At 37.8% G+C, this 20119-nt stretch overlaps 1 protein-coding gene across 7 annotated transcripts; it reads right to left on the bottom strand.

The window, feature by feature from the left end:
• Nucleotides 1-1379: 1379 nt before the first annotated feature.
• On the bottom strand, nt 1380-19609 carry arhgef7a (Rho guanine nucleotide exchange factor (GEF) 7a). 7 transcript variants are annotated; one of them, XM_043249736.1, is made up of 22 exons: nt 19084-19609; nt 15374-15457; nt 11858-11942; nt 11543-11691; nt 10598-10799; nt 10438-10526; nt 10217-10311; nt 9912-10007; nt 9182-9304; nt 8962-9100; nt 8804-8863; nt 8529-8675; nt 7509-7595; nt 7265-7343; nt 7033-7172; nt 5648-5869; nt 5362-5455; nt 5193-5282; nt 4600-4770; nt 2865-2961; nt 2667-2721; nt 1380-2561 (listed from the first exon to the last, which is right to left on the bottom strand). In XM_043249736.1, the coding sequence occupies exons 1-22, from the start codon at nt 19246-19248 to the stop codon at nt 2439-2441; spliced, it is 2592 nt and encodes an 863-aa protein (XP_043105671.1). In that variant the 5' UTR covers nt 19249-19609; the 3' UTR covers nt 1380-2438. The 7 variants fall into 7 exon arrangements, with proteins under 7 accessions (XP_043105671.1, XP_043105672.1, XP_043105673.1 ...); XM_043249737.1 differs by having other exon boundaries at nt 11558-11691; nt 19084-19608; XM_043249738.1 differs by having other exon boundaries at nt 2865-2934; nt 4573-4770; nt 11558-11691; nt 19084-19607.
• Nucleotides 19610-20119: the final 510 nt, after the last annotated feature.

A 20119-nucleotide genomic window follows, 5' to 3' on the forward strand; every position in this document is an offset into this window, starting at 1 on the left:
GGGAAAGAAAGGGAAAGACAGGGTCTTAGACAAGAGACTGTGTGTGCGCGTGTATGTGTGTATAGACTGGTCAAAAGCTAATTGATTCCATGTCCACAGAGTCCTGCCGTCCCTTTCGCATTTCAGCGACAGGTTGTGTGCTTTAGCCGTTGCCGTGAAGAGGATGCTAGTACCTGGGAGTCAAACTTTTTAACAGTAACAGATGGTTGATCTGCACAACTGTTGTGTCAGGCTTTGAATGTCTATAATGAAGGTCTGAAGCATCTTCAGTTACAAACTGTGATATATTATACCGATGATGGCAATGCAGCGCTACTCGTGTCCTTTCTACAAAACCAAAGCGCCTCCAAAAGCGACACCCATCTTCTAAACTCAATATGCTGTAAAAAGGGAAGCGAACAGCAGAGAACAAAAATGAAAAGGCCAACCTGGCATTTATCTGCAGGTTTTATCTATACACTAAAGGATAAATCAGGATAAATCAGGGCTTCCTTTTATCAGGAGGGCATTATGCTCCTTTGTATTTATGCAGGAATATTTAACAGGAGACAAAAGGTGACTTTCTCCTTATTCATCTGCGAACAAGGCAATGCTGGCATTCTGAAAAGCCTGACATTTGAGCTTTTTGCCAACACCAGCAAAATTATATCCTTTCCATTGTAAATCAATGAAGTAGAATCATCGCCAACAAAGGGACTAGATTGCCTTGTCACTGTAATAGAGCCTGGCGCATGCACAACCTTCACCCAGAACTGTTGTGTGCATACGAAAGACAAGGGCATAAAGTCACCCCTGTCATCGTGCCCTTCCCCTTGACAGAGTACAGAAACTTAAAGCTTAAACTCCTGAGTCCAGCACCCCATGTCTGTTCATTCACAGGCAGTTAATACATCTGCAAGATGCGTTATCACATTGCTCATGTGGTAAACATCAGAGTTGGAGGCTCAAGGTTTTCTCAGTGGAGAAAAATACATACCGTTAGAGTTAAGTATAAATTAAAAAAAGAAATGCGAGGACGCATTAAATTGATCAAAGCACTGACAGTGAAGGCACTTTCTATTCATCAAAGAATACTGAAATATTAAGCAGCAACAGGTTTTTCTTTACTTTCCAAATTCTTGAGCAGCAAATCAGAATAATTAAATGATTTCTGAAGGACAATGTGAAGACTTGAGTAATGGCTGCCGAAAATTCAGCCATCAAAGTTTTAAAAGTACATTGAGATAGGGGAGTTATTATTATTTCACAATATTATAAATAAAAAATTGTGCTAATTAAAGCAAACAATGGTGAGCATAATACACTTACTTAAAAAAAAAAAAAAAACATATAATTAGGAAATAAGTATAAAGCCCAGCCAATGCCAATGACGTACAAAAGCAAATAAACAACTGTCTTTATTTACAGGATGAATTTACAGTAACGTGGAGTTGAGGTAAAGAACGCTAAAAATAAATATCCCACATGAATTCTGATGAGGCTATTGGTGTTGTGTAAGCTATAGGAATAAATGTCAAGTACAGTAATAAGTCACAGTCAGTAAAGTCCATAAATAAGAGTTTGGCTTTTGTTTTGGTATTACTAATTAAGTGACACTGAAATGTATACAGACATAACTTGCATGATTCAAAAAATAATCCTGGGAATCATAATAATGAATTCCTGTCACAGCTTGAATTACAATGGCACCTAAAACATGTACTAAACATACTGACATATAAGCACCATGCGCCATGTCCCGCATTCAACATTTAGCGTGACATTTGCTGCTTGTACACACTCAGTCTGTTGATTTAATGATTAAGTATCAACATTTGAGTGATTTGTAAACACAAATTAAATGGATTGAGAAAGTTCCCAGTACCATATGGAAATATTCACAGATTCAACACCTTAAATCAGAAAGCATCTGAATAAAATGGATTTAAAAATTAAACTTAACATTAAAATATGATATTCTCTTGATCCTTTGTAATGACAAAGGTAATATAAAAAACAGGACACTCAAAACAGTACTAGGATGTGTAGACTGAGGTACTGTCTGTCTTTCTAAATACCTTAACGTTAGGTGAAAGATGAGCAGGGAAGCTGTCAGGGAAGTTCACAGGTTACACTCATGCCACCCAACGAGATTCAGCTACGCCTTTAAACAAGCAGGTAAGATCATGATTGTTCAGCTGGGAATTAGTGACCAAATCAAAATGAAAATCTGCTTGGTGTGGATGCACTAAAATAGGCATATTGTAGTGTTTAAACATTAGAATGAGCCATAGAAGGTCAAATGTGTAACATTACGTTACTACATACCCACAAACATCAAAAGTGGTTTCAATGTGAGAGAACATGATCATTTGAACAAGTTCTGTTTGAACTTCCAGGTAATTTCAACCACTAACGTAAAAGAACAAAAACTAGTAAGGCAAGGAAATTAGTTGATATCATAAATTGGTCTCATCCCAAGTAGGATCGTTTATATTCTTTAACATTTTTCTAACTATCCGCTCCAGATCTTTCCGGGCTCTCTGTTCTTCTTCCAGGGATTTCTTCACTTTTTTATAGTCCTGTTGGAACGGTAAAATTATGCGAGGAGGAAATGGGAAACATTAAATATAGTTTTCTATGAATTTAACTATTGTGAAAAACCTCTGACCCTCACAGATACTCACCTGTTTAAGTTCTTGTACCTCATCTCTCAGAGCATAAACAACATCCACAAGGCTCCTAGGAAACATGGAATATCTGTAAGTAAATATGTTTTTATTGCATATTGTAGCTCTATTCAATCTGTGTTGTCTTGACAAACATCCCTCTTTTTATTCCTATTATAAACCCCGTTCTGGGAATTGACAAATATGTGGTCTTACTTCTCCGGAAGGGTCTGACCATTACTCTTCAACTCGTCCACACTGAACTTCTCCTCCCCAGGAACTATCAGTGCTGGACTGGCATCTTTCCACTGTCCTGTTTCAAAAGAGAAGCCCCGCAGATTGATTTCAGGAGGTTTGGTCAAGTCGGACTTATTGATTAGGTCAGTACAGGACCACTGTGCCTCGAAAAATGGTTTGGACTGGATCAAACTTACACAGGATTGTGCGTGAGTGAGACAGGAGTTAGTCATGCAGAGAGGGATCATCCAAGAAAACTAAAAGCATTCAAAAACCAGAGGATCAAGGTTTTCCTGAAGGGCAGTACAACTAAAATATACCTCTAACCACTAAACCCGAACAAGACAAAACAAGTTAAAAAAAAAAAAAAAAAAAAAAAAATTGAAAACAATTGTCAAAAAGACATATGAAACTTTTTTGTTATAAGAGATCATCTTTGAAGAGATAAACATATTGTTAAAAAAACAAAAAAAAACAACCCAAGATTTATTCAAAATGTGTATTACAACATTTGTGGTATTTTGTCATATATTTGACTCCGCATATATATATAACAAACACAATAATGTCTTGATTTCAAACAACATAAACATCACTGAATTATTTCAGTTGAACGGTTTTAAGAATATCTGAATGAAACGACCGACAAAAAGGTAGTAAATTCATATTTTCTTGTTGTTTTTTTAACCACAGAATAGAACTTGGTCACAAGAAATCACATAACATGAGGAATTATACTCTTTGTCATTACTGAAATAATTGGCAAGTCGTTTTCTTGTTCGTCTCATAAACACGTCATACATAAAAGAGGAAAAGCATCAAACACTGAGGCTTTGACAGAGTCTCGAATGAACGGTGAAGAACTCTTGACTATTACCATCCACACACCTGATTTGAATGAATTCTAATAGAATTAAACCAACATTAAATTCAACATTTTTTGTAAACTTCCATACGTTTTTAACCATAGACACCACTATAAACTTACATGTCAGATACAAGCATACAAAAAGTCCAAAATCATTCAAAATACATTTACAAATTGAAAATAAATACATTTATATCACATAAGTATGAACAAAACGTCCCCAGCAATACTGTCCGCGGTGCCATCTGAGAACCATAGTTATGAATTCCTCTCATTCGTGAAGCTCTCTGGTAAAAGACCCAACTTCTCATTTCAATCTAATGTTCACATTCAGTAAACAAAGTTCAAGTTAATACCACATATTTCAGATGAATGACAATACTCTAATATTTACAGAAACATTAAGAGATTTTAGCATCTTTTTTTTTCTTTTACAGCAGAACCTTGTCCTTGTTGCCTTCGGAGTGCATCGTACCTTCAAGAGCGCTAATAATTAAACACATCCGTGAATGAGGGAATGAAAACATCATTTTTTTAAAAAGGACACTTAAATAAACGCCAAAAAAAAAAGAAAAAAAGACTGAGTCAAGTGAGGTTGGTGGTTTTAGGGGGAGATGTCAAGGCAACAGGGAACTGCTTTGGGAAAGTGCATATATATGCAGAAAATAATGATGAGGTGTGATTAATACGACACTAAAAAAATAAATAAATAAAAATGAATAAAATAAATATGCATTACAGTGACAGATAATTAAATAAATAAATAGTTTCAAATAAATATAAAGTCACTTGAAATAAGAGGAGTGAGGGGAATTTAATTTTGGTGGGAGATGTAGGAGCTCTTACGGGAAACAGAGCCCATCCTGTAACTGTGGGCCGTCCATATACTGTCATAGTCAGAGTCCTCTGAGAGGTCCGAGGTGGCTTCGGGCCTTGAGATACTGCTACGGCGGCCCAGAGAGTCCACGCTGGATTGATCCAAAACGTGATTATGCATGAGATCAGTGCCTTGCCATGCTGAAGAGGCCGTCCATTCGCAGGCGATGGAGGAGGGTAAAATCGCATGAATGAAGGCAAATGGAAAGAGGGGTCGAACAAAGAATGGATGTGGGTTGTGCAACCACACAGATGGGAGAACCAATTATACCCCAAGAGAGTAAATAAGTTTTATAAATAAATGGTTAAATAAAAAAAAAAATTATGTGTGTCGATGTCAAAATCAAAATATGGAGAGGAGAGGGTCATGATAAATAAATGAACGTTAAGTATGATGAGGAAAAAAAGAAGAGAGGATACTGTTATAAGAGATCGCAGAATAATCTTGTTAAGATCAACAGGCTTTAGTTTATTTCTATGTTATACATAGAAAAGTAGATAAGAATGAGGAATGTCTTAGAGGAAACGAGACAGAGGTGAACAGGCCCGTGTACCAGACTTACTTGAGTTCAGAGTCTGTCTGGTTTTGGCACTCGTGCAGTAGGCCTCGATCACTTTCAGGATCTGAGCATCTTCCTCCAAAGCTACAGTACCTTTACGGGTCAGAGGTTACATTAGACGCATCTTTCAGAAAATACCAATATCCGGAAACAAAAAGACCAGCTGACTTACTCTTCCTCAGTGCAAACTCCTCATCAGACGGCTTCCTCTCTGGCTTCCTCTTGGGCAGCAGCTTTTTCATAGTTTTGGGGCTTTTACTGAGGTCCTGGAAGAAGAGGAGGAACAGAAATTACAGAAAAGGGACGCAGAAGTGTCAGTGTTTTTATAGAGATTTTGTTTATCAAAATAATACAGACCACGATCTCAAGGGAAATACACAACAATTACAATGTTTGTATTATGTTCTACTACATTTAATATTTTTTAACAATATTTTATTTGGAATAGCCCACAATACCTCTTTATAGCAGAGAGCAGCTGAGGGCCTGAGCGGAGGTGCTGGACGCAAGCAACTCAGGCTCCAGGGCTTCTGGGTTTCCGGGGGTTCGAGGGGGCCCCACATCATGGTGCTGTGAGGGGCCCCGTGAGAGGAGGGGTGTGGTAAGGTATGGTAGGCAGGAGCAACTGTCAGGCCTCGGCTTTCTGCATGTCTTGACGGCGTCAGAGGATGAGATGGGAGCTGGAGGGGTAAAACTTTAGGTTAACCCTTAAGTTGAAAATAATGGACAGGCAAAACAACAACAAAACTAAACCCTAAATATATTAATTTATCAATGTCTTCTATTGATTATAAAGCTATTCATGCATGTTTACAAATGTGTTTTTACTTTTATAGCTCTTTATGTTTGCTTTAAAATGCGTTTTTTTTTTACATTTTCCTAAAACAGATTGTTTATATAGTGGCTATGAACGTATTAAATATAAATAAAAACATTAATATTTATATTCATCAATATTTAAAAGGATCCAAAAATTAAAAGTACCCCCACGATTTACCTTAAGCCATCTTAGATGTATTTGAGCTTCTTTTTTCAGACTAATTATATTAAGTTACATAAAAAAAGTATTTATAAAGATTTATAATGGCAGTAAACAGGCATTGATATAGACCAGTACATGTCCAAAAAAGTGCATTAATTCTACATGGGTCCAGGTTGTTAATAAAGGCCTCGTAAGGCAAATCAATGCAGATGATGTAGAAAGTAGGCATGGTGTAAGCTCTGATGAGAATATGATAGTCTCGTGAGAAACACGTTTTGTTTACAGAAGCAAAGGAAGCAAAGAGTTTATAAAGTTTTAAATAGGTATATTGTTCTTACAAAAAAGCATCAATTCACTTCAGGAGGCCTTTATAAATCTTCATGAGCCATGAGAAGCACTTTTTTTATGATGGGTGAATGTGCTTTGTTGGACTACTATTAAACTATAGAATATCAACACACACTGCCATTATAAAGCCTGGAAGAGCCAGAAAATGTTTTTATATAACTCTAATTGTATTTGTCTGAAAGATGAAACTCATTTACACTTAGGATGCCCTTAGAGTGGGTAAACCATGAGGTAATTTTCTGGGTGAACCGTCCCTTTAAATGCTGTCCCCCAGTTTCATACACAGGGCTTAGTCTAAACCAGGATTAGGCCATAGTTAATTTAGGAAATTTAAATATTTTTTATAAACATGTATTATAGAGAGAAACACACTAAGACAAAATAAAGACACTGACATGATTTAAGATATTCGAGATATCTAGTTGCTCAGATTTACATCTTGGTCTAGGACTAGGTTTAAGCCTCGTCTGTGTAACCAGGAGTATACGTGTGGATTTCTAACAGGCGACTTACTGTGTGGCAGGGAACCGTGAGGGGTTTCATGCTGGGAGCCGCCATGGTGGTGTGCTTGGTCTGTCGGTTCAGATGCTCGAGCCAGTCCTGCAGATCTTGCTTGTTATAGCAGATCACCTGAAGTCTCTCAAACATGCTTCCTGTTGGATGGAAGGTCAATGAATGACTAAGAATAATCAAAAACACTTGACTGTGTCCCGAGCACAAAAGATGTGAGTCAGTTTCTCCTTACCTGAGAGCTCAAAAGCATTTTTATGACTTTCACAGTCTTCTAATGGGGTCACCGTCATCCCGCTCAAAGGCAGCTTGCCCTGAGAGAAACAAAGCAGACGTTTTCTCTTTGTGCTAGAGCCGGAAGTGCCATTTTAATGTTTGAAAAGCTGTGGTTTGAGTGGATTTTGGAGGCTGGTGGAGCGAGGACAGTGAGAATTATTTGGCTGTGTAGTAATCAGTTCTGACAGCGGCTGGTTTCTGACCTGGTAGATGAAGCCGCTCATCCTTGGACTGGCAGACAGGATGAGTAAAACATGAGGAAACAGCAGAAGGTAACGTTCATGCTTATCCTAAAAATAAAAAAGAAAGAAAGGAAGATAAGTAATACCACATAGCCATTATAACTGAAGGACCGAAATCAGAGAAAAACTATTGCCATTTGTCTTAATATGAATCAACAACTGATCTTTTTGAAACATCTTATTTACTTTTAATGCACTCGTGATGTAAATAACACACTAACACATCACTACTTACTCTAACCTCATTAATAACAATAATTATACTAGGCTACCTGAACGCTGCTGATAGTCGTGGTTGCATTTATTTGAAACAGACATAAGGTATGTGAATGCAATTTGTCAGAGGGTTTTGCCTTTCCTCTAAGAATTTCTTTTGATTTAATACAAAAGCCCATAAGTCACTTTCTCAAGTCTCAAGGAAACAGAAGTAGGAATGGATCTTTTTTTGATATTTTGATGTACACCTGAGTAAAACAGATTATCAAAAAACAAAACAATACAGAGTTTTATTCACTGGTTGTTCAATGAAGAAATATTTGAATGCGTGTTTGTGGTTGATTGCAAAAAAGGGGCAGAGTTTAGGCTAACAAAATAATTTGAAGCCCTGCATACACTGTCTTTCAAAAGTTTGAGATCAGTATAGTTTCAATGTTTTAAAGGGATAGGGAAATGTCATTGATTACTCACCCTCATGTCTTTCCAAACCTGTATGACCTTACCCTTTTATGGAATCTTTAAAAACACTGAATTACTGCAATTTCTAATATTGGTTTACTATTTTAATATACGTTAAAATGTAACTTATTACTGCGATGCAGCCCAAAATTTTCATTCCAGTCTTCAGTGTCATTAAATCCTTCAGTAATCAATCTAATATGTAGATTTATTACCAGTGTTGAAACAGTTGTGCTGCTATTTCTTACCAAAAAAATAAAACATTACCAAATAAATCATCAGATGTCTCAGCCACTGAGATCTCACCTCACAGCCTTGGTTCTGGACCATGGCCTGGCTCATATACAGCACTGAACCCAGTGTCTTAATGTCTTCCCCCTCCCACAGGCGAATTGCCTCAGTCAGGATTTGAAGCTCCAGCTCCTTGCGCTTCCTCACTTCCTGACATTGCGCCTGTAACCACGGCAACACAATACGTTAAGAAGGCTGGTTGCCATGAGAATGATCCACACCTAACTGCAGCAGCAAAGCCATGGGACGTCAGTTTGCTTTAGCATATTAACTAGGCAGATAACACTCACAGAGAGGTTCTTGAAAGCTGTCATACATTTCTGAATTTCTGTCCTGTCTGGATGACCCTCCTGAAGAGGAAAGAAGACAGTGTCAGTGTCAACACTGAAATTCCACCAACCATTAACATCTTAACAGAAATAACATGAAATCATTCACTCTCTTCTACCTCCATGTGTCTCTCTAGTTCCTTCAGTAATGTGGGATATTTGTCCAGTCTCATGAAGGGTTTGCTGAGGCCAGAGGTCAGCGTGAGAATGCCTGGTATCGACGCACCCCTCCCCTCCATGAACTCCCCGAGCTCCTCGCTGCAGGGACAGAAATTTAGTTATCACCAGTTATCAGTGGAGAGGCTCTCTGTGAAATCAGGACATAACGTGGTGTTGTACCTGTGATCAGTGAGAATACTGACTGCCGATGGGTGGTTGGAGCAGTAAGACACATAAAGAGACCTCATCTGGGGCATGAGATTCAGGAAGAACCCTCCCACTTTCTGCTGCAGCTCTGGAAGCCTTAAAACACAGAACGTTGAGGAAAATTATTACAAAAATATTGTGCTAACATTCTTCAAATATTCTGTTTAGGCCTTTTCTGAACCTAGGATATTAATCAATATTCCCAGTAATAACAAATTCTGCAATTAATTAGTCCCAAAGAGCTTAAATTTAAAGCCTCCAATTATTTTGTAGATAAACCATCATTCAACAGAATTTTCGTAAGAAAGAAATTACTACTTTTATTCAGCATGGATGCATTAAATTGATCAGAAGTGGCAGCAAAGATATTTATAATGCCATAAAAGATTTCTATTTCAAATACATGCTGATGAACTTTCCATTGTTAAATAGTTTTGCTGGTAAAGCGTTTTGCAAATTTTTAAAGGATTTACCACTAGAGGTCAGTGTAAGCATTAAAAACCTCTAGTGATACTCAAATCCTTCTAATGGACCTCAGGTTACTGCCCAGGTCTATTTTCATCATCTAAGAGTCGAAACTTGATACATTTGATTGAGTCTCAGTTTCACTAAGTGCTTCGGCCCTCCTGTCGTAAATTACTCGGTGGCTATTAAGAGAGGGGCCGGGAATCACACGGTTGTTCGCGGGTAGCATAATACTGACTTGGTAGTGTCCTCCAGTGACTGGACCAGAGTCTGCTGGAAAGTGCTGATTTCCTCCAGGTTCCCGAGAATGACACTTACATCTGAGGGGATCAGTCTATGAGAAACAATGACAACCATAAACTGATGCTCAAACATTCCTTCACACAAATGCTAAGAAAACTTCTGGGGGGCAGGATTGCATTTTTAATCACATTATTTTCTTAATTAATTATACTAAATTAACACATTAAACCCAAAAGCCAGTAAGAGAACACAGAATAAACATGAACTGGTAGGTCCTTCTTATATTTGATAGCTTTTTACCTTTCTGTCATCTGTAGAGGTCTCAGGTAGTTGGTTAAAAGGTTCTGGAGTTCCTTTGAATACTCTGTTTCAGTTTCTAAAATGTTCTGTAGCACCTGAAGACAAACAAAACAGCAGCTATTTTTAGATAAGGTATTTTTAACACAGAGATTACAAAACAGCTGCGCTCATATAAAATTAGGCAAATCAACCAAAAGGTTAAATGATGGAAATGTGCTTACCAGGTTATAATAGGTTTTGCTGATGGATGTGGTATCAAAACCTTTGGGAGGGCTTTTAAGATTCCCAGATTTAGGGGACACTTGTTTGTCTGTAAAGACAGAGAGAGTTTTAATAATGGTACAGTGAAATAAGAGAAGATCACAGCAAGCCGACACTTACCAGACCCTTTAACCTCTCTGACATAATTACTTGGAAACCAGCCTGTCTTGCCATTGAGGGATCCTTCCCACCAACCCCCTTCCTCTGTGCGAGTAACATTGATGATGTCACCCTTACTGAAAGAAAGCTCGTCCTCATTGGTCTGCTGGAAGTTGAAGCGAGCTTTAACGATTAACTGAGCGTTACTGTTCTCCGTCATGTCCTATGAGAGAGATAGAGAGAGAGTACTTATGTTTACATGATGCAGCCTTTTAGTGTGCTAACAAGTTTCAAAAATCAAAACTGACCCATTTACATGAATTAATACGTTTATGCAAGAGTTTCTGGACAGTGTCACCACAATTTAATTTAGAAATATCAAACATCTTTGCTATTCTATTGTAGTTAAAAATACACTAACAGTGGGCTGTCAAGCTGCTCCTCACATACACAGAAATGTTACATTCTACTCAAATATTGGGATCTGAACGTGTTTTTAAAGAAATTATTAAGAATTAAACTGACCGAATGCAACAGCAAAGACTTTTATAATGTTGGAAAACATTTCTATTTTTAATTGCTGATCTTTCAGACTTTCAGAGTCCTGAAAAAAGTATCACAGTGTACAAAAACGTATTACACGGAACAGCTATAAACAAGCTATAATAAAAAATGTTTCATGAGCACAAAATCAACATATCAGAAGGATCTTGTGACTCTGAAGAAGAACTGCTTTAAATCACAGGAACGAAAATACATTTTTAAATATTTTGAGATAGAAAATGTTATTTGAAATTATAATAATATTGTACAATATTACTATTTGTCCTGTGTTTCTAAGAAAACAAATGCAGCCCTTGTGAGTATAAGAGACACCTTTCAAAATTTTGGTAATGTAGATAATGTGATGCACATGTAAATTAATATTTTGACTGAGACCCGCTACAGCTGGTTAAGTTTTCTCACCCTAGTGTTACTCACAAGGCTGCGGAACTGGTTATGGAGCAATTTAGAAGATCGTCCCAGTGAGGACTGAGAGGCCAGTGATTCAAAGGACTTGATCCGGTGGGCAGAAGAGTGACGGGTACATACAGAGTCACTGCCTATGCCAATATCTACAGCAACAGAAGAAGAATAACCAGTGGGAAAATAACACTGTCACACACTATAAGAAGAGCACATTAACAACTTTAAACACATAATTGGAAACTCTTGATAAATCATTGTTTTTTAGATTATGTTTTTTAAAATCGACGAAAATCTAAACTGAATAATTCATACCTGCGGTAACTTTATTGAGGGCAACCAGTGTAGTGAGGACTCTGCTGAAGTTGTGGCCCTGAAACAGGTCACCGGCCTCAAAAGGCTACAGAGAGAAAAAAACATTATATAACATCATTAATCTAGATCACCTATCTGTCAGTTAAAATTGTGAGAGAACCATATAGAACTCTAGACTATTTAAAGCTTATGAGAAATTTCTTTAGTCGTGCTACATAACCTTTTCAAGTATAACAAACATTTTCAGCCATGCACACACAATTTAATTACAAGGGTAGGGCAATTAAGAAAAAAAAAACATATCAACACTGTACTCCAATAGAAAATATCAAAGAATCAGTAAATATCTAGTTTAAAATTGTCTGTTTTTTTAATCAAAATATCAAAACACTTTGTAAACATAAAAACATTTTATTAAAAATTCTGGAGAAGAACCCAAAAACTAATCTGGCCCTCCAAAATGTTGTGGACAAATACAACTAATGCTTTGTCATATCGTTGTCAGACGTCACAAAAAGCAACTACTGAAGACAATCATCAGGCATTCTTCGTGTGTGCTGTTTGGCCTCTAAGCAGGTGGTGTGGTTAGCTGGAGGTCACTGATGTCTCTTTGCTTATGAAGTGAGAAATCTGATTTGTTGAGCTCTATATGGTCTGTCCAGTGTTGATCTTTGCCAGTATTATAACTGTTTAATGGACAGCTATGTGAACTTCTTCCAGTGGCTGTGTGCATGAGAACTTAAGAGAGAATATCAGCTTCTGCTCTGATTACAGTTTATGCCCTGAGAGAAGCAAAAACAAGTGTGTGTGTGTGTGTGTGTGTGGATGTGAACAAGTGGACAATGCATCATCCTGAGCGCTTTGCCTTTCAAAGTAATACTGCTCCTTCAATGGTTTACTAAATCATTGTAAGAATACCTCTGCTTTAAAATGATGCCCTACTTCTACAGTTAACATATAAGAACATCCATCACAGGTTTTATGATTGATGTTCCACGATGCTCTCCCACCAGCATCATTTAATAATAATGGGCAGTTTCAATTATATTGGCATTTGTAAAATTGGTCAATTTTGGGAAGCCTGGGGTCAGCAACTCTGGACAAAAAGCACATTTTGTGACATATAAATATTTAGCTATTATTAATGAATTCTGTTCTTTAGAACTTTTTTATTTTTTGGTCCTAAAAAAAAAGGTTTCACAGCTTGCGGAAAAATATAAAGCATCTGTTATCAACATGATAATAAGATAACAAGAATCAGTTTACTAGAAAGATTTAGATAGGATTGTGTGACACTTAAGACTGCAATAATTGCAGCTGAAAATTCACATTTGCCATCACATGAATTAATTCGATGTTAAATATACTCAATATGCTGTTTTTCATTAAGAAAATACAGTCTCAGGAAACAAGAGAGATTTCAAAAACAACCTTCAGATAGTAGTTTTATCTTATTTGGCATATTTTTAATAATACATACATTTTACATGTTCATTTTTTTGTCACACATTATCATATATTTAGCTTGTCTCTAAAAATTCAAGACAAACAAAACAAAGAATTTATTACAATCTCTCTTATTTATTGCATATAACTCATTAGATTAAAGAATTATGTTTTTGAATATTGCTTTGCATTATTTAATCTACTGTGGCGTGATCCCATTTAGACTGAAATCAAACATTAAGAACAGTGGGAATTGCGTGATAGAGTCTGAGCCAAATTTATAGCCAGACTGGAGATCTGAAAATGTCATCATGTAGTTAAGCTTGAGATCACATCATCACAGCTGAATGAGCTCAGTGCTTCGTGGTGAAGGAGCTTCAGAAGAGGCTGCTCATAAGGCAGAGCGAACTGGACACAGATTAGCGGAAAAATCCCGTAAACCACAAATTTGGAGCAAAGGGATAAGCTTTCATCCACCAGAAGTCAAAGAGCCTTACTTTAATACAAAACAAAAGTACAAAACAAACTCAGACAATTCAAAAAAGCCTTTCCATCAGGCCTAGTTATATCACACAACCTACATGTGAGGTTTATCTTCTGGGAATGTGCATACAAATCACGGGCTGGAGGCACGACAACAATAACACGTCCTTGCAATATCTGTGACAAGCGCTCACAGCTGTAATCTTTCACACATGAGACTAAAAATAAGTGTTTACTAACAGCTCATTTCTATTCCAAAATTTAGCACACTGTGATGGTGCCGGTGTTGACAGCGCTGGACCCCAATGCAGCCTTGGGCACTGCCAGGTCAAATGAATACCTTTTAACAGGTCGGAGAGGAGCAAATTACTGTGACAGAGGTGCAGCAGCAAGTGGGAAAGCACAAGTTCCCCATATGAGAAAACTCACATCTAAACCTACAAAATGTAGAGGAGGTTAAAAGCAAAGCAAACTGTGGGAAGCCCTGAGATGAATTCATTAACACAATCTCCAGCAGAACGAACACCCCTAGAGATCACAGCATAGAAGCAGACTTAGATGCACACCAGGCACCGCATTAATCCCAAAGATGGAGTAACGATATCCACTGAACTTGAGAAAAGGGTATCTCTTCCTATGATATTGTCAGTGCTTTTTTAGATAATGCATCACACATTATGCGGGTACCGAGAGCTCCATATGTGACATGGGCCTCAACCTCACCACATCTAGATACACTTGACAATACATTAGCATTACCCTGAACCATCTGTTCCTTAATAAATGCGCATAGATCAAAACCCCACTAGACCTTTGTATGTCTTTCCGTCCACATTTGGACAGAGTGATTAGGCCATTAAATCTCTAATAGTAGACAAAAAAAACTTAAAAAAAAAAAAAAAAACAGCTAACATAATTCACATTATAATGCAATCAATAATAAAGCATAACTTAATGTTATAATAATTTCATCCTAGAATAGCATTGTAGGATAAATCAAAAATATTAAAACCCAATGCTTACTATTTATCTCATACTGTTTACACCTAAAAATGTCTCTTTGCATTAAATTACATATTTGCCTTCATATTTTTGGAGAGACATGCCTCACAAAAAGATTATAACATAGGGGGTAGTTAAAAAAAAGTTGAAGCGCGTTATGAAAGTCACTTTTGTTTACTTGACCAAGCAGAAAACAAAGACTGAATCTATACCAGAGCTTCAAATTCATACAGACTCAGACGAAACAGACAAACTGTACATGAATGGACAAAGCAACGCCATTCATAGAAGACACAGCCCTCATACGCTGTAGTGCACAGTCTCGCCAGCAAAAAACACGATATTTTATTGACAAAAAAATAGAACCACAACCAAATAAACCCTAGCGACGTTTTCATAACATTACCGAGCTTTGTCCCACCAGACCGTGACAATGCACCGATGTGCAGGGCATGATCTCACTCACATCGGTCCAGAGTTGAGTCTCCTCTGTCTCCTGCATGTCTCTTTTGTTGATTGTTTTCGTTGTGGCGCCAATGCAGCAACGTACAGTAGAGTCAAAGTACCGTAAACACACCAACTTACCTCGACGCGAAACACCGCGCAGCCTTTGAGAAACTCCGTGATGTTGCTCAGGCACTCGCTGTCGTTCTTGGGATCTTGGTAGATCTGGGGGAAACGGGAAGAGCGGTTGAAAAGTGTGAAAGCTTTGGGTCCGGCTCGAGTATCCCGTATGAGAGTCCACGGACTGCCTGCCTGCCTGCCTGACTATAACCACATCCACACACACATCGCGAAACAGATCTGCAGCACCGTGGAGATGGACAGCAGGAAGCGGGAGGAAGTGACGTTTGCAGATGGACGCTGAACACAATGGGACGTGATCAACACACCCCTGCTCTGGCGGGGGAAATTAAAACGGGTCCGTGGGTCAGAGCAGGTTTTTTGTAGAGATGCATGATATACACAGCGAGCATTTGCATATGCGACCCTGGACCACAAAACGAGGCATAGGGATTTTTTCTTTGATGCAGGCTATGGTTTGGTTGGACAGGTATTTGGTTCTGACCATTTTGAAAAATTGGACTGGAAAAAAAAAGTAAGTTGAGTAAGTTGTCTTTAAGGTTCTCTAAAAGTGAAATGCTTAGTTTTTATATATGTAGGAAATTTACAAAATATCTTCATGAAACATGATCTTTACTTAATACCCTAATGATTTTTTGCATAAAAGAAAACTCGATAATTTAGTTGGCTGCTTAAAAATTCATGCGCTACTTATGGTTTTGTGGTCCAGGGTCACATTTATCATGTTGGGTTCTGGCAGTGTGTTTGCCACTGTGTGATTTAAAAGGAAAATTCAAAATCAACTCAACTCTAGCGTTAGTCTGTGACTGACTTTGTTGCATACTGCAGCATGAAGGTATATAGCATATTTTTGACAATTTGTTGTGAGCTAATCAACATACACTACAAAAAGGAAAAGAAGTGGTGGATTGGCACTGAAATGTGTTTGGGGTGGAACCAGGAAGGATTAAGTCAATGTATTATTTTATTTATTATCTCTGTAAAAAAAAAAAAATACTTGAGTCACTGCTTGGATTGTCCCAAGGCACCTTTTTAAACTAGCTTGGGTATCTTAATGTGTACTTAAAAATAAACTTAATAAAGATTTATTTCAAGTGCCTCAAAGTCTTTCCCTTTATTGGGTTTACTGGGGGTTACAGTTTTTAAAGTTTTTTCAGGACTGCAGTGTGCTCCATTTTGTATGTTCCCCAGAGACGTGTGCCTAGAGGTTCTCCAGAGGGTTCTGCCAGTGTGGCAATCTGTTTCTCATTTTTACGCTACAAAGTTATCAGACTGGGTTCAAATGAATCCTTGTACATTTTCAATGGAAGGTGCCTGCCAACCCACTCGTCCTTATCTGAAATAATTATAGGAATAACAGTATGAGCAAAAGAATGAATTCAATGCAAATAATGTATTTATATCTAACAGATTATATAACATATTTTTGTAGACTTTAACATTTATCATTATATTATTTAAGAAGGGGTACTTGACCAAAAATGAAAAAATTCTGTCATCCTTTATATCGTTTCAAACCCATATGACTGTTGTTCATCTTTGAATCCTAAATGAAGATATTTATAAGTAACCTGAGAGGTATATCTGTCCTGCTTTCGAATGTCCATTCGGCCTAAAATGTTTGAACGTCTCTTTAACATAAAATGCACAACCTAAAACTGCAGAAAGTCATACTATATGTAGGTCAGGCCAACACTTAAAAGCTTCTACTGAGCTGGACGGCCTGAAGCATTAGTATTGCATGGAGCAAAAGTATTTTATTTATAAAGTTATTGTTATGGCAACCAGATACATTACGATACATTACAAGCTGATTTGCTGAGAGAGGTTCAAGAGTGAAAGTATCAGCAAATCAAATCGCAATGTCAATAAAGCTTTCCTTCTTTGCAGTGTCATCATATGAGGAGCTGCAAATGATACCTAAGACTGTACTGTAGCAAGGAAAAAGATGCTTCATTTGTAAGTCAGCGGGCCTTACAGCTGCAGCTAACATATATATTTACATGCTGTAGTGCATTATCAGGATCCTTACGACCGAACACCCTCATATTTTCTTCCAAATATTTCTATTCTTTTAGAGATACAAAACAGATTAACAAATTTAGTAATGCAGTAACTGCAGGAGACATATGTGCCTTATACACAAAAGCAATTATCAAACACACTTGTTCTCATTATTGGACACAGCATGTCCAGAAGAATTAAGTGTATGATAATTTTGATTAATTATTGCTTTTTTTTTTTTTTTTTTACAGATATGTGGGTCAAAACATCAGCATTTACGTGCTGATGATAACAAAAAGAAGTGACATGAGTCAAAAAAAAGTAATATTTATTTATTGAATTATTTTATATGTTCGTTAAAAGTTGCATATCACAGTTTAGTTTTGTTGTAATCTGACTGATCATGTGGACAGTCCCAACAGAAACATGACGCTTCTGCCAATGCCGTCAAAAAAAAGGTCAAGTGCACTATTATTTCTTTTCCTACTTTAAATATGCAAACGTTTTGTTTTTTACTTCCACGTAGCTCTCGTGCCAGGATATACACCTGCTGTAAACGTCCTATTGTTATGTTCCCAGTGGGAGTGTGAAATTTGCTAAGCAAACCAGATTGAAAATAGGTAATTGCTGTTATAGACTGTTAGTCTTTGTCAGAGCTGACCCTGGATATGACTGATTTCTCAAAATGCTCCCCCACTGTATACACCAAGCCAAGAAGGACAGACTTCATGCATTATTTATGGAAAAGACGAACTGCTTTAGAAAACATGTTGGATATCATTATACCTGAGTGGTCATGTGCTGCTTTAATTATAGACAAAATGCATTTCTAATTTGAATTCTGTTCCCTCTGAGAGGCATACTAAAATCTTTATGCCTTTCGTGAATTTGCATTTACCCTCAGGTGTCTTGTTCGGTTGAATATATTGTTTTAGCTCTTATACTATGAGTTGTGTTATCGTGTGGTTTAATGTTATTGCACTCTGATCATTTCTGTGCAATTTAATTGAGATAAGAAAATAGTGCAGCTGAATGTAATTTGTTATGCCTTTCCAGTTTGCGTTGCATTGCATTGGACAGAAGCAGGGGCTCATGGGAATTTAAAAAAAAAAAAAAAAAAAAAAAAACACTGTTTCTTTAAATGAGAGCGCATCTGCTTTTTTGTCTATTTACTGTCTATGGCGGCCCATTACCAGTGTAGGCAATGTAAGAGAAGGCTGCATAGCTAACCTTGATAATACCTAACAGATTAATGCTATTCATACACAGCCATGTAATGCGATTTTCACGCGCTTATCCTCAGGTTTCCATAGCGTATACTAAGTAGGTTATCATTTTATCTCACATGCAGTCGGTTAATATATATGTTTTACTGCTTTTCTATTAAACACGACAGTCAAATGCGTTCAACATTTAGCTTGGTACAAATCTCACAATAAAATCGACGACTACTGCCAGTGTTGTTGCCTGGAGCAACAGCAGCACTATCTACCGCGCGCTGAACGCCTCTACCGACCTGCTGCTGCAAGGGCTGCGTTCGCCTTCACACAGAGGATTAAACATCTGTTATGACCTATATATATACATATATATAAAACCTATATATGCCACTCCTGTTATAATAAATATCAAAGCTCGTGTAGTGTGAAGATCACAGTAAAATGAACAGCGAAACGCGGTGCGCCAAAGGGAGGATGCGCGCTTACTTTATCAGTAGTGCCTGGACGCAGCCGCTCCAGCAACCTGCACAGGACGACCCCATCCTTTAGCGAAGCCTGCAGAAATCCATCGGGGTCCGAGATGGTCTTTTTTGGTGACTCCAAAACCCCGAGCGTAATGAGCCAAGTAACCGTTTGTTCCGCCGGATTCATGGCCACACCAGCAAGGTCGACGCTCTCGGTATAACGATTGTAACGGGGACAAAATTAGGCTGTCTGCTATTAACCAGTCGTTGAACTGGGCACCATTTTCCTCTAAAACGTGTTGTTTGAGGGATGGCGCATTATATGGCGCTCCATGGAGATGAGTAATTCTATCGCTTCGCTCCCATTTCCTTTATTACGACAAGCTGTCAAACGCCTTTCACTGGAATACAGTCAGCGCACTAAACCTGCATCTTCCGGCAGATGACATCACAGCACAGACACAGCATATGTGACCAGTCGGCTTCGCATCCTGCTTTGCATGTGGGCTGCATAGGTTCACCTGCGCTTTGCGCGACTAATGCGTCGTAACAGAAAGATCTAATGTACATTCATTACAAGATCTTTTTTTTTTTTTTTTTTTAGAGAGAGAGATTGGAAAAATTGAGCTTTTGGTTAACGATCTTGATAAAAGGACAGTGTGAAGTGTCAAATGCACATCGTGCGAGTGTGAATAAAAAGGGATTTTTAATACGCGGTCTTGAAACCCTCCCGTTATTGGGCAGGTTATACGATACTGTTGTTTTCATCGGAATGGTGCAGTTCGTGTTTCGTCCGCAGGGTGGCGTCCTTTGGCGTTACATTTAGCCTGCTGGACAAGCCTAAAATGGTTTAACGATTTTGAGCTGGTTTAGGCTGGCCTTTTTGTTCCCTCCACCAGTTGAGAAGTCAGAAAACAGATGAGAGTCTTTTTTAAAAGCCAGGTACGTGTAGGGCAACTTTTTGAGTACCTTTGCCAGGCAAAAAAAAAAGAGCAACGTTGCTTGGGCACGTTATCACTGAGAACAGGTAACACCTTTCTGTCTGGATACTTTACAAT

Source organism: Puntigrus tetrazona, chromosome 9, assembly GCF_018831695.1.
Source record: "Puntigrus tetrazona isolate hp1 chromosome 9, ASM1883169v1, whole genome shotgun sequence".
In the NCBI taxonomy this organism is placed as follows: Eukaryota; Metazoa; Chordata; class Actinopteri; order Cypriniformes; family Cyprinidae; genus Puntigrus; species Puntigrus tetrazona.